We start from the raw sequence: 14282 nt of genomic DNA, 5'->3' as shown, positions 1-14282 counted from the left end.
ACCATCAAAGTATGTATTTACTTAGCATTTTTACAGGGGGTTTCAAGTACTCATGGATCTGAGCTATTGGGGGTTAGTGCTACGCATCCCCTGCGGATACCGGGGGTCGACTGTACAGGCAATCCCTGGTTATCGGCTGTAGTTCCGTTCTGAAGGCATGACGATAACCAAAAATTGCCGTTAAGCGAAAATCTGCGAAAAGCACCAAAAATCGCCGATTTTCAGTTATCACCACCTGTTAGGTATGTATTGGCGCTAACATCCAATTATTTGCACCAATAAGCAGAAATCAGTGATTTTCGGCGCCAAAAATTGCCAATCTTGTCGTTAGACAAGCGCCGTAAAACCGGACCGCCGATAACAGAGCCCGCCGATAACCGGGAACTGCCTGTACTGGCACCGTTTAGGTTGTTACACCAACAGATATCCATTTGCAAAAGCCAAATACTGTACAGTAATACAGTTGTATTAATAATAATGATAATCTTAATAAAACTTGTTTTATGTACTGTATGCAATTATATTTCATACAGTACATTACTTTCATATTATCATATTGTAATTTATGAACAGAGCAATCAGGTGCTGTTTGCATTCTGGTTTTGTTTACATTCTTAAAATTATGAGCTGATTGCATTTTACCAACACCATCACAGCCATTAGTTGCTAAACAAAACTCATTTTAGAGATTTTTCTTGTAAGTTATCAAAGCTGGGTTATGACATTTTTATAATAAAATAAAATTTTATATGTACATACCAAATAATTTACGTGGCAGCTCAAAATTCAAAATTTGCGGTAATGCTCTTCTGCTTTGGATGTAGGCAAACTGCCCCACCCACTTTCAGGGGAGAATAGGTACAACACAGCTAAAGAGCTCATTTCATTTATGCTCTATATCCATGAGAGGGGAGGAGGGAGGGCTCTGATCATGTAATTATTTGGTAAGTATATGTAAAACTTTATTATAAAAATGTCATTTTTATATAAGTAACTCACCAAATAATTACATAGCTGAATTCCACACTGAAAGGTGGTGGGATGTATGGACATGTACTACTCAAAAACACTCAGATATGGAGAAGAATTTGGAATAGAAAATTAGTTAGCATTGTGAAATGCTTGTTGTAACCTTTCCTGGTGAGGGAGCTATAGCAGATAGGTACTGCCTCTGGTCGGAGCTCCTCTCGACCTGTAGTGTGTGGCGGTAGAGCCAAAAGTCGCCTCTACATTGGTGGGTGCTTTGCAATGTAGAGTATATCGCATGCTGCCAAAGCTTACAATCCAACAGAACACATAAGTAAATATGTGTGTGTGGGCCCTTGCCCTGGGCGCAGTACGACGAAATATGACCACATATAAAATGATTAACCTACATCTTAAACAAATTAAAAATCAACCAGAACCATAAAAAACCAAAGACTGGTGGCACTCATGACACACAGTGCCCGCCAGACTTCCCAAGGAATGCAACAATCCTTATTCAAGGAGAGTGGACAGAGGAAAACGAAGGCATTCCTCCTATCCTGCATCCCCCAATACCATGCCAGCTTTGAAGAATGGGCCCAGTATACTGCCTTTTTCATGCACTGTTTCGATATCGTGCAGGTAGAACACAGCAAAAACTGACTTGCATCTCCAATATGTTGATTGCAAGTTTGAAGAAAGAGACAGATTACATCTGAAGACCAAAGATGTTGCCACTGCTCTTATTTCATGTGCCTTTACATTACATAAAGGCAGGAAATCGTCCTGAACCCCCGAGTGTGATTCTGAAATCACAGTCCTTAAAATGAATGTCAAGTCTCTAAGTGTTCTTGTTATTCTCTTACTGGGCAGAGGATCTCACAAAAACTCTTGACCAAAAAGAACATGGCCAGGGGTTAGCAGGGTCCTCGTTCTTTGCCACAAATCCTGTCAACAAGCATACAGCATTACCTTGAGCAAAACCTACCCTCTTATCAAGAGCATGTAGCTCACTAGCTCTCTTAGCCATAGCTAAGGCCATCAAGAATAGGGTCTTCCTCATCAGGTTTCTAAGAGAGGAGGATTCTAAAGGTTCCAAAGGCGGGCCTGAAAGCCATTTGAGGACAATGTCTAAGTTCCAAGTGACTTTAGAATGTTTTTCTTGTTTACATGTATTAAAAGATTTTATCAAATTGCTAACATCCGGATTAGACAAGTCCACTCCTCTATGTTTGAAGATTGAATTCAACATGCCATGTAACCCTTGATAGTGGATGTAGCTAACCCCTTTGAGGATCTAAGGAATAACAAAATATCTGCAATTTGGGCTACAGATGTCTGAGAAGAGGAGATATTCCACTCTTGGCACCGACTCCGAAAGATTGCCGACTTGGCTTGGTAGACTGCAGCAGAAGATCATCGCCTACACTTTGCAATTAGCTTCTGCAGCCTTCCCTGAAAATCCTTTTGATCTGAAAAGCTCCCTGACAGTCTGAAGCCTGTCCGAGTGAGTGGATAAGCCTAGATGGAATCTGTGAAAATGTGGCTGTTTGAGAAAATTTCTCTCCTGAGGAAGTAGCGTTGGAAAATCCATCAGAGGATCTACAAGATCCGAAAAACCATTCGTTGTGCAGCCAAAAGGGACCTACTAGGGTCACTGAAGTGTTGTTGAGGGTGCTGAACTTCTTCAACACCTCCCTCAGCATGCTGAAGGGAGGGAAGGCGTATACATCGAGATCCTACCAATCCTGCACCATGGCATCCGTCACCCATGCCTGAGGATCCGGAGCAGAGGAACAATACAGAGGGAGACAATGGTACCTTGACATAGCAAACAGGTCTATCAATGGCTTTCCCCACAGCCTCCACAGGTCGGTACACACCTGTGGATTGAGTGTCCACTCCGTTGGTAGAACCTGTTTCCCATAACTCAATTTGTCCACAAAGACGTTCATCTTGCCCTGGATGAAGTGGGTCACAACACAGGTCCTGTTGTTTTGTGCCCACAAAAAGAAGTCCTTGGCTACTTCACAGAGCGAAAATGAATGAGCCCCTCCTTGGTTCCGGATGTAGGCCAGAGCAGTCATGCTCTCCAAATGGACCTCAATTGTCTGTTGAAGGTCTCTGCTGCAAAGCACTGAAAGGCTAGATGTATTGTCTTACACTTTTTTACATTGATGTGAAGGTTCCTTTCTGCTGGGGACCACGTCCCTGAAACCTCCATGCCGCTCAGGAGAGCACCCCAACCCAGATCTGAAACGGCTGAGTACAACATTGGGTTGGGGCTCATGGGAGACAATGACTTCCCTGTTGCATATCTGTCCTCTGAGCACCCCAACCCAGATCTGAAACGGCTGAGTACAACATTAGGTTGGGACTCATGGGAGACAATGACTTCCCTGTTGCATATCTGTCCTCCACCAGCCACCACCAAAGGTCCTCCTTGATTTCGGGGGAGATGGTGAAGACAAACGAGTCCAGGAAAACCTTCCTTTGCCAGTTGGCCCTGAGGTGAAACTACAACACTGGTGTGCAACCTGCCCAATGGAACAAACTTCTCAATGGAAGAAAGGGTTCCCAAAAGACTCATGCACGCATTGGCTGAGCAAGCCCCAAAGAGAGAATCGACTGAGTTGGGACTAGTTGTGACTTCTTGATATTTATTAACAATCCTAAATCTTGAGTGAGGTGAAGTGTCTTCTGAAGGTCCTCCAAGCACTGAGATCTCGAGGGGGAGCATATGAGCCAATCATGAGGTAGAGAGATACGTTTATCCCCATCAGATGCAACAATTTCACCAGAGGGGCAAGAACCCAGGTAAAAACTTGAGGGGTCGTGGAGAGGCCAGAGCACAGTGCCCAAAACTGGAAGACTCTGTCCTGGAACACGAACCTCAGATACTTCCTGGAGTCCAGGTGAACTAAAACATGGAAGTATGTATCTGACATATCGATCGTGACCATCCAGTTTCCCTGGTGGATGGCTGACAAGACCGACTGGTTCATTTCCATTCTGAACTTCGTTGTTTGAATGAGGAAGTTCAGAGCACTGACATCCAGGACAGGTCTCCATCCTCCTGATGACTTCGGAATGACGAAGAGGCACTTGTAGAACCCCTCTGTGCCTATATCCTTGACCACCTCCATGGCTTGCTTCTCGAGTAGAGCTGAAACTTCCAGAGACAGGGCCGAAAAACTCCGAGCCTATTAAGTAGGCTGTTACGCTGATGGGAGAGGTTACTAAGGGAAGTTTCTCCTTGAAAGGGATTGCATAGCCATCCTTCAAGACCTTTAAAACCCACGGTTCTACTCTCCTGGTCTTCCATCTGCTCCAAAATAAAGGAGTCTTGCTCCCACTCACTGCACTGGGACATGGAAGACAGGTAACTCACTTGTGAGGGGCAGACTTGCTGGGAGGCTTCTTGGCAGGTCATACCACCCGGAGGTTGGTTCTAAGATGGGGCTGGAAACGACCTCTACTACCTGGAAAGGGCTGCTGAGACAATGGAGAAGACATCCTAGCAATTGTGGCAGTCAAAGGAGTTCGTGCTGGGATCCTAGTCCTTTGGTGGACTGTGTGAGAAGGTCCTGTGTTGACTTCTTCTGAAGTTTGGCCGTTATCTCGTTTCTTAAGAACCCCCGTGGTAAAGATGGTTGCCAACTCCTGGGTGCCATCTCTCACTGCTCTATCTGCACAAGCAAGAACCCCCAACCAATCTGCAGCAAAGTTCTCTTGAAGAATGGCGTAGTCCTCAATCTTCTTTGCTAATGCCCCTACCTTCCAATCAAGGAAACTGAGGACCTCGAAGACTCTGAAAATATCTTTAATATGATGGTCCAGCTCCGACGCAGTGAAAAGGATTCTTGCAGAGGAGAAAGCCGAACGGTGTGTAGCCTCGATGAGGCTGGGGAAGTCCCCTTGACAGGAGGCAGAAACTCCTAAGGAAGGCGCTTCTCCAGTGACATACAACAGATACTTCTGCCGTATCAATCGAGAAGGAGGCATACAGAAAACTGCTTTCCCGACATCCCTCTTTTCCAACAACCAGTCGTTGATGCAGGCTAGAGCTTTCCTTGAGGAAGAGGAAAGAACCATACACGGTAACCTGGAAATTCCTGAAGGTTGCTGCATCAAAAAGGCCAAGCTCGGAGAAGATGAGGTGGCTAGAGAAAAGAACAAAGGATAACACACCAAGAAGGATCGTAAAAGAGCCGAATAATTCGATGTTGGTTGTTCCTATTCCACTGGTTCCTCCTCAGAGGAAATGGGTGACATCGGAGGGTCTGTAGGGTCCTGAGCCACTGAGGCTGGTTTCTGTAAAAGGCTCCGAATATTATCTAGTCAGCACTGAATAGGAGCCAACGACTGGTCCTCAACAACAGGGGGTAAAGCACCTGTTACACCAGGCACTTGGCATACACTCTTAGGGTGCTTGGTGGACACCAAATGGGCTTGAGGAGCTTGAACAGGTGTCTCCCACATACTACACGAAGGGAGCAGGCTGCAGTCCCTCTCCATAGCCCGCTTATGAGCTGGGGGTGAGTCATCTTCCACAGAGGAGTCCGGCCTTTTCAATGGCCTCGACACCTTAGCAAAGCACCCACTGTGCATTTTGGATCCATTAGAGTCCAAATTGCTAGACGATAAGGTATGGACATCCAAGCGGACGTCTTTTCAGTGGCGGTCCTCCGAGTCCTGGGACTTATGGACGGCCCTCCGAGTCCTGGGACTTATGGACGGTCTTCCGAGTCCTGGGACTTATGGACAACAGGCTAGGTTGAAGAAGCGACTACTTGTGGGAAAACCCCATCGACCTCCCTTGGACTGCCAGTTTGCTTCCTCCCAGGTGAGCAAGAGGAGTTTATCAGGGATCTTGGTCTAGGAGCACCAGTGGGATGAGTAACTGCCCCCTTCACTAACACTGCACTCAACACAGCACCAACACTGTTAAATTTGTCCATTAGAACTTTCACAGAATTCCCAATCTAGGAAACAATATTAACCAACAAATTAAGTTTCTGATTCACTCGCGCTCTTAAGCTGGCAATGGCATTGGGTTCAGAAGAATGGGAGCCAGGTAATCGAGTAACAGGAAAAGTCGGAGGACTGGAGATAGGGGAAAAGGCGGTCACAGGTGTTGAAGGGATAGGCAAAGCCGCAATATCAACTCCTGGAGAATTAACCAAACTAGCGGAAGCCTTAGCTTCAGCCCTAGCAGTTGCCTTTCTCAGTCTGTCATTTTGTAATTTATCTCAATGGGTCTGCAAAGTCTTCCACTTCCCCTTATCCCAATCCTTATATTCTTCACAATTAAGATCAGGCAAGCAAATTTGCTCCCTACTAGAACTACAGACAGTATGGCTGTCATACTTAGTCGAAGTGAGTCTAGTCTTGCAGCCTTTGCTGCAGTACCTAACGCTACACAAACTAGTCGACATGATTAGTCAAAAGTCACAATCTAGAATGTTAATTGCATATTAGCTAAGCTAATTAACAGCAGAACACTACCAAAAAAACAAAGTGTACTTCACCAAATGAAGAAAATATCCAACCATCCAGTAAAAACAAAACCAAGAGCTGCTCAATAACCAATGTTTAGTCACTGGCTGGCAGAAACGAATTGAGCTCTTTAGCTGTGTTGTACCTATTCTCCCCAAAAAGTGGGCGGGGCAATCTACCTACAACCAAAACAAGAGAGCACTACTGCGAATTTTGAATTTTGAGCTGTTGCGTAAAGTAGAAACTAATAGCTATGTAACTATTTGGTAGCCCTTCGTTGGCCGAGTCGGTTGAGCTTCAGACTGTCACTCAATGGGCCAGAGTTCAACTCTCCCGGCTGGCTGATGAAGAGTTAGAGGAATTTATTTCTGGCGATAGAAATTCATTTCTTGCTATAATGTGGTTCGGATTCCACAATAAGCTGTAGGTCCCGTTGCTAAGTAACCAATTGGTTCTTAGCCAAATAAAATAAGTCTAATCCCTCAGGCCAGCCCTAGGAGAGCTGTTAATCAGCTCAGTGGTCTGGTAAAACTAAGGTATACTTAACTATTTGGTAAGTTATAATTACATAAAATACAACTTTATTTATTTATAAATCCAGTAAATTAAACGGTTGTTGCTCCTGCCTTTTCCAAAACGTTTTGTGGTCTGCAATCGTTTGTTTCTTCAGCCACAGCTACAACCATACACTTAGTGACATACTTTCATAACACTTTCCTCTCCATTGTGTGAAGGATGAATAAAGATTTTGTTTTTATTCATGGAAGTCACCACTGGAAATTAGCATATTTTTACAAGCTGACAACTGTAATGCACCCCTAATAACGTGTGTTAGTTATGGTAACTGACATCAGCAAAAGGCTGTTTCTCGATTCTACTGTTTATGCCAGTACTTGCTGTTATTTATGCTAATGTCTTGCATGCAGTAGTAAGTCGTTGTTAATTATAAGAAATAGTAATGAATTCCTAGACAAGTCACAAGGTTGGTAAGCCTGATTTAACGTATGAAGATTTGCATTTAACCTAAAGAACTTTTGCTTCTATTTCTTAGTTAAAAGCTAACTCAGATATAATATCCATTATCAATGGTATCTGCTAAAACTGAGACAGGCATAGAAAGCCTAGCCTAGTGTAATCTACTCACACTATACACTATGTATATGATGAAATCATGTTTTTGAACAAAATTTTAATGACTGCATGATACACAAGATTGGATGATACACACGTATATATGCAAATTACGGTTCCTTTCAATGCTGTATACTTTTTAGTTTCACAGAATGTTTTTGTTGGAAATAAAATGTGATTGTGTATTTATGGAGCAAGCTTCAGTTCCGAAATCAGAAAAAATCTGAAAACTGAAACGTTGTGTGGCACCAGCCTCGTAGCCACTCAAGAACTAAGGGTGGCTGATTTAAAAATGTCCCAAATCATGGGAGTTCCTGGTCAGACTACATCTAAGCATTACATATGGACTTCATCTGGACTTTTTGAAGATTCTTTTGCATTTGCTAAAGCTAATTCAAATTTCCACATGGAGACAGGTATTTTGTAAGGTTCTTGCCTGCATGGAGTGAAGTCAATAATTTTCTGTTCTTCTCCATGGGAAAGTCTGCACAGGATTTGTAACAGTGGCAACAGTGTCCGCCACTACCTGGGGATCAGCAGCTTTTTCATTGTTTCCTTTGGTATTAGTGGTTTACCGACAACAAATTTGCCTAACATTTTTCTGAACTTTTTCTGGACCAAAGTAAGTGGAGCTTTTGCATCCATAGTTCAAAGAAATATAAATGAACATATCTTACAAGATTTCTTGAGTTCCAGCCACAACCATACACCTGGCCTTGGGATATTCAACCTGACCACACCTATCTCCTATACTGTGCTGTTTTAGTCCCTTGCATGGTTCAATGAGCCATGCAGTGTTTAAAGATCCATCAAGGCACAGGACGGTGAATAAACACTCCTGTAGTTCAATGAACAGACTGAACACCAACTGTAAAAAGGGTGATGTTAAGTAGTTCTATGGCATCAACTTTAATAGGGAACTCATTAGCAGTAACATCTATCAAACTTTTTTCTAAATATAAAACGTAGTCAGTTTTTGGTAAATAATCCAATTTGTAGGCTTTAGGGTGGTGGACTTTGAGAAACACTGATGATAACTGGGAAGTGACAGTACCGCTTAACAGAAATGTAGCTGACAAAAATCCATAACTTTGTGTGTCTGTTTTAACATGTGATACCAAACACTACACACTTACTATGCCCCAGCCCCTTTTCTCTCTGGTACTGTATTTTAATGAAATTTAATGATGTACAATACAGTACTTTATACAGCAATGTAGTTTTACTCTACATTCATATAGCTTCAGTCTCTGAGTGTACATAAGTGCAAGTATACATTGTGTACAGGTAAACCATACATTTACTGTTCATTTACTAATCTCTCACCCCCTCTGTTAAAAACCTTTATCATCAAGCATTAGGCATTTGCTTGCCTTTCTCTCTCCCAGTGTTACTGTTCATATTAAATCACATTTCATAAAGGAAGGAAGCATGGGTTTTTAGTGCAAAAACAAATACAAGTCCAAAATAGCTTACCCCATTATCAGTTATTGCCAACATGTGATTTTTGCCACATGCAATGCTTAGCACTTTCATATGGTTAAAATAAGAAATGTTTCTTGGTTCACTTCCATCATTCACAAAAGACTGGGGAACCCTGTTGCTTATGAGTGGGACAAGTGGAGTGGTACCACCCATCATGTGGCCCACTGTTCCATTGATCACAGGCTGAAAAAAAAGACATAAGTTAAATCATTAGACATTCCAACACCTTTTAAAATCTTATAAAAGATTTCCAGAAAAAATTTACCATAGACCTATTTATAAAAGCTAATTAGCACTTGGTATGCAACCCTTTAAACATGTGTTACACATAATTACAGGCAGTCCCCGGTTATTGGCAGGGGTTCTGTTCCCGTCAGCATGACGATAACCAAAAATCGCCGACAACCGAAAATCGGCAATAATAGCACTTATCAATGGTTATTGGTGCTGGTATCTGGTTATTGGCACCGATAACTGGGGATCAGCGCTGCCGATAACCGGGAACTGGTGTTGAAAATCTGGTTATCATCGCTGCTAGACAAGTGCCGTAGCAGAGGCCATTGATAACCAGGGACTGCCTGTACATATAATTAAAGTAATAATACCTCACTATGCCATTTTGATTTATGTCACTTTCAACAATACAGTAGTTTTTGTGAATAAAAATTGGAAAAAATAAAATTCTATTATTGTCAGTTTACACAACTTCAATTTAGTCAGCAGAAAATATATCTAAACCCACAAAAATTACAATATTACCCAAAAATTATAAAAAGTGAAAAATCACACAAAGATCAACGTTAAAATATACAAAATACTGTAATGTATAGAATTATTTAAAAGCTTACACATTTAAAAATACTGTCTTATAGTATACATGTACTGAGCATGTACAGTACACGACGAATCGGTGACAATGAACGACAGCAATGATGATGTAACACATATACACTGATTCAGTTCTTGCTGTAGTTATTGCACTTACACTAAGAGACACACAATTGTATGACATTATTATCCTTTGAAGTGGAGATGGACCGTTAGGTTCTTCAAACTCTTCAACACTGTATGAATGGGAGGACTGGGGAATGGGGAGGAGGAGGGAGGAGGAGGAGGAGGAGGAGGAGGAGGAGGAGGAGGGAGGAGTAGATGAGTGGCTGGACTTGGAGCACCTGTGATGGCAGGGGTGGAGGGGGTGGAAGGAGAGGCTATGATTCTGGGTCTGACCTTCAAGATACGCTCTAATTACTGTGACTCTTTTGCCATTTTCATTTCCTTGAGATTTATTTATATGGTGCACTTGCTTCCTATGTCATTTCCTTCTCATACATGAATATTTTTTTGGTTTTTCTTTACATTAGCATCAATTAAAATGTATATATTTACCGGAAAGACAGTAAAAAATTTACCTAGTAAATGATTTATTGTGTTGGTGCCATTGTGGCGTTGCTTATACAAGGCTTATAAGTTATCTAGGTTATTTTTTAAAGGGTTTATTAAAGGTTGTTTTTAATTTAATTCAGTCATGGCATGAATTAACAACACAAGCAAGGTATTTCTGTATGTATATTTGTGATTTGTTAACTTTCTGCTTCAGGCTTTACTTTTCTGCAAACATTTCTATTTGTTTACGCAAATTATAACTGCTAGTGACAAAACATCCATATTTCTCCTTGATTTAAATTCTTTACCTCCATAGGATCTCTTCCTTAGCACACTATACTATCCTTTTTAACCTCTGATACTAGCAAGAAGCCATTCCTCCATATCTTCAGTCGCTGCCTCTTTGCTATTCTCTATCAATAATCTTACCTGCCCCCATGCATTTTATCAATTCTTTGATGAATGTACCATAAGTTTAAAAATATATATCTGATCACATCCAATTTCCCCATAAAAATAGAACATACTTAATTTTCTCCTTTTAATTTCAGTTCTAAAGCTTTTTAATAATTTTGAAACTCATAGTGTCTTCCTGAATAACTTTTCCTAGTTACACTGAACTTATCTGTTGAATACACTGTCTTCCTGAATAACTTTTCCTAGTTACACTGAATTTATCTACTAAGTAGACAAGTTTCTCAAAATCAGATCCTTTATTATCATCATGTACCAGCTTCATCCCACATGTTTACCAGTACAGTACACTGGTCTTATCCATTTCCATAAAACACCACAATGCCTTCATCTTTGGAATATTCATATAACTTAGCTTTTCTTTCTAGCTACTTGGAATACTTTTTTGAACTTAATACTTGCTCCAAAGTTTTGCATTCATGAATGGCTGCCTCAATTTGGACTGCTTTGGAAAAACTCAACCCTTCTCTTTAATGGTAGTTACAAAATACAGGTTAACCAAACAAAGGGTTTTTCACAAAAGGAACAATCTGCTTGACAGACCCAGACAAAATTCTGCTCACGGCCTCTATGTCACCCCCAGAAAGGTTTTTAACTCAAAATCAAACCCATACCCCATGACAGACACACAAACACAGACAAAACAAATGAAATGTTCATTTTTACATCACCTTTTCCTCCAGTTTTCTGGGTTTATTCTCCATTTTCACCTGACACTCCACCCCTTTTTCCCAGCGCTGCCAGATGTTATGATTAACCTACACAATATATCCAAATCGCCTATAACATCAATTTTTTACCAGAATTAACATGAAATTTTATCACAAGGTATGAGAATTATTAATATAATAATTGTTTATTACCTCAATAAAATCAACACTGAAAACCTACATTGGTTTAAATGTGGTTTACAATGCTCACCATGGTAAAAAAAGTAACAGACCAAATGCTTCTGTGATAGACATACCCCCCCTCATTAAATAAATTACTCGCGATGAAATTACCACCTTTTTTTTGGTGTTCACTTTAAGCCAAGCATATCTTAATCATACCTTGCCAATAAAATAAACATTCTTAAGTACCATGTGGTATTAACATCATCGTATCTAACTAAGTACAGTACTTAATCCACAAAACAAAATTTTGTAGTTAAAGGTAAACTTTGGAGATCAAGAAATAATTCATCAATGAGACGAAACAAATCCATAACCATCCGCACAGGCGTATTAGCAGACTAATTGCTTCTGTGATAAAACTACCCCCTCATTAAAAAATTACTCAGGACAAAAATACCACATTTTTTTCAGTGTTCATCTTGAGCCAAACGCATCTTAATTATACCTTGCCAATAAAATGCAAATTCTTAAGCATCTTGAGGTATTATCATCATCATATCTAAGTACTTAATCCACTAAAAAATATCACCATTTATCGACAATTTCTATATTACACCATTCCATTCAGACTTCGGCCTACACTTTCCCTCAGAAACGCCAAAGGAAACTGAAATGCTTTCGTTAACACATACAAGAAACTGAAAACAGTTGCAGCTCTTTTTACGTTGTCTAAAATTACAATTATAGTAATAACTTAATATTTATAAAGCCAATGGACACTGTTATCTTGAGTAGTTGCTGGCTAAGACAGACATCAACATGTTGGATATTTGCTTTTTTTTATTCTTCCAAATGCCAATTTCCTCATTAATTTGTTTGTTTCTTCTTCTTTTAACCTTTAGAATGATATATATTTATTTCTATCTTTTATCAACACGTATTCATTCAAAACAATAAATACCGATTGCCTAACATTTCCTCCAAGAAGGGGAAGAATTTTGTTTGATTCATGATTACATTATTGTATGAACTGTCCAAGTTCATGGATGCTGTATGTGTAACTTTATACAGTCACACCCCAAACTTACATGAGGTTAGGTTCCAGAACCCCTCGCACAAGATGAATTTTTGCTTAAGTTTGGCATGGTCCCTAAAAATACTAATAAATGCTTATTTCTAAAGTTTAAACACTAAATATGACCCTAATCATGCTCCCAAATTATTAAGCTAACTTTTATATGAAATTAAAGTTACTGTAATTTCATTTAAAAGTTAGCTTAATACATTACCCTTAAAAAAAGAAATAAATGGTTGACATAAAAACAGAGTTGGAAGAGAATTTCTCTCTCTCTCCCCTTCCGACTGATCTATTTTTAGAAGTCTTCTCAACCTCATTTAAATAATTTCTTTATTCTATGTCTCTTTCTCTTTGTTCTGAAATGCTTTTTCATGAACAAAGTGTTTTTTTATTTTGACTAATACAACTCAGTTATTATGTCTCCATGTTTTAGAACATATTTGCCACACTAGTGCATTTACACTTCGTAGATGGTACAGGTAAAATTAGATCAATTTAAACTATCTAATGTACAGGTAAAGACATACAGAGAAATAATAAGTTGTAGAAATGTGTGAGTGCTAAATGAGATGAGAGAGAGAGAGAGAGAGAGAGAGAGAGAGAGAGAGAGAGAGAGAGAGAGAGAGAGAGAGAGAGAAAGGTTGTCCTTACTTAAGAGTGAAATTATTTATCAATTATTATGGAGACTGAGAGAATAACACATGAGAGAGAGAGAGAGAGAGAGAGAGAGAGAGAGAGAGAGAGAGAGAGAGAGAGAGAGAGAGAGAGAGAGAGATATTGTCCTTACTTGAAATATAGAGTTAAATTATTTATGAATTATTACGGAGACCAAGAGAATAACATGTGAGAGAGAGAGAGAGAGAGAGAGAGAGAGAGAGAGAGAGAGAGAGTTATTCTTACATTAAGATATCAAAAGATGGAAATTCAGTGTTAAACTAACTTTTAAATGAAATTAAAGTTACTGTAATTTCATTTCATCTAAAAGTTTAGCTTAATACATCACCTTTAAAAAAAGAAATAAATGGTTGACATAAGAATACAGGTGAGTGTGAAGATTAGTATACTATTTCTCTCTCCCCCCATTCCACCAATTTATTTTTAGAAGTCTTCTCAACCTCGTTTTTAAAAACTTCTTTATTCTGTCTTCTCAACCTCGTTTTTAAAAACTTCTTTATTCTGTCTCTTTCTCTGTTCTGAAATGCTCTATGTCTATGTTTTAGAATGGCACATTTACAGTTTGTAAATGGTACAGGTAAAATTAGATCAATTTAAAATTATCTACTATACAGATAAAGACATACAGAGAAGCAGTAATACGCAGGTTGCACTAACTACGAATGAAGAGAGAGAGAGAGAGAGAGAGAGAGAGAGAGAGAGAGAGAGAGAGAGAGAGAGAGAATAGTTGTCCTTACTTAAGAGAGCAAAATTTT

General features: G+C 39.9%; 1 protein-coding gene across 2 annotated transcripts in view; it reads right to left on the bottom strand.

Annotated features, from left to right (window-relative positions):
• ca (claret) overlaps positions 1–14282 on the bottom strand; it is a 307235-nt gene that overhangs the window by 155576 nt on the left and 137377 nt on the right. For both annotated transcript variants that reach the window (XM_067121505.1, XM_067121496.1), the window contains exon 13: positions 9073–9264. In XM_067121505.1, coding sequence (XP_066977606.1) covers positions 9073–9264 — 192 coding nt within the window. The remainder of the gene's footprint in view (positions 1–9072; positions 9265–14282) is intronic.

Source organism: Macrobrachium rosenbergii, chromosome 2 (assembly GCF_040412425.1).
Source record: "Macrobrachium rosenbergii isolate ZJJX-2024 chromosome 2, ASM4041242v1, whole genome shotgun sequence".
In the NCBI taxonomy this organism is placed as follows: domain Eukaryota; kingdom Metazoa; phylum Arthropoda; class Malacostraca; order Decapoda; family Palaemonidae; genus Macrobrachium; species Macrobrachium rosenbergii.
The sequence above is the reverse complement of the archived record's forward strand: the minus strand, read 5'-3'. Positions and strand labels throughout refer to the sequence as shown.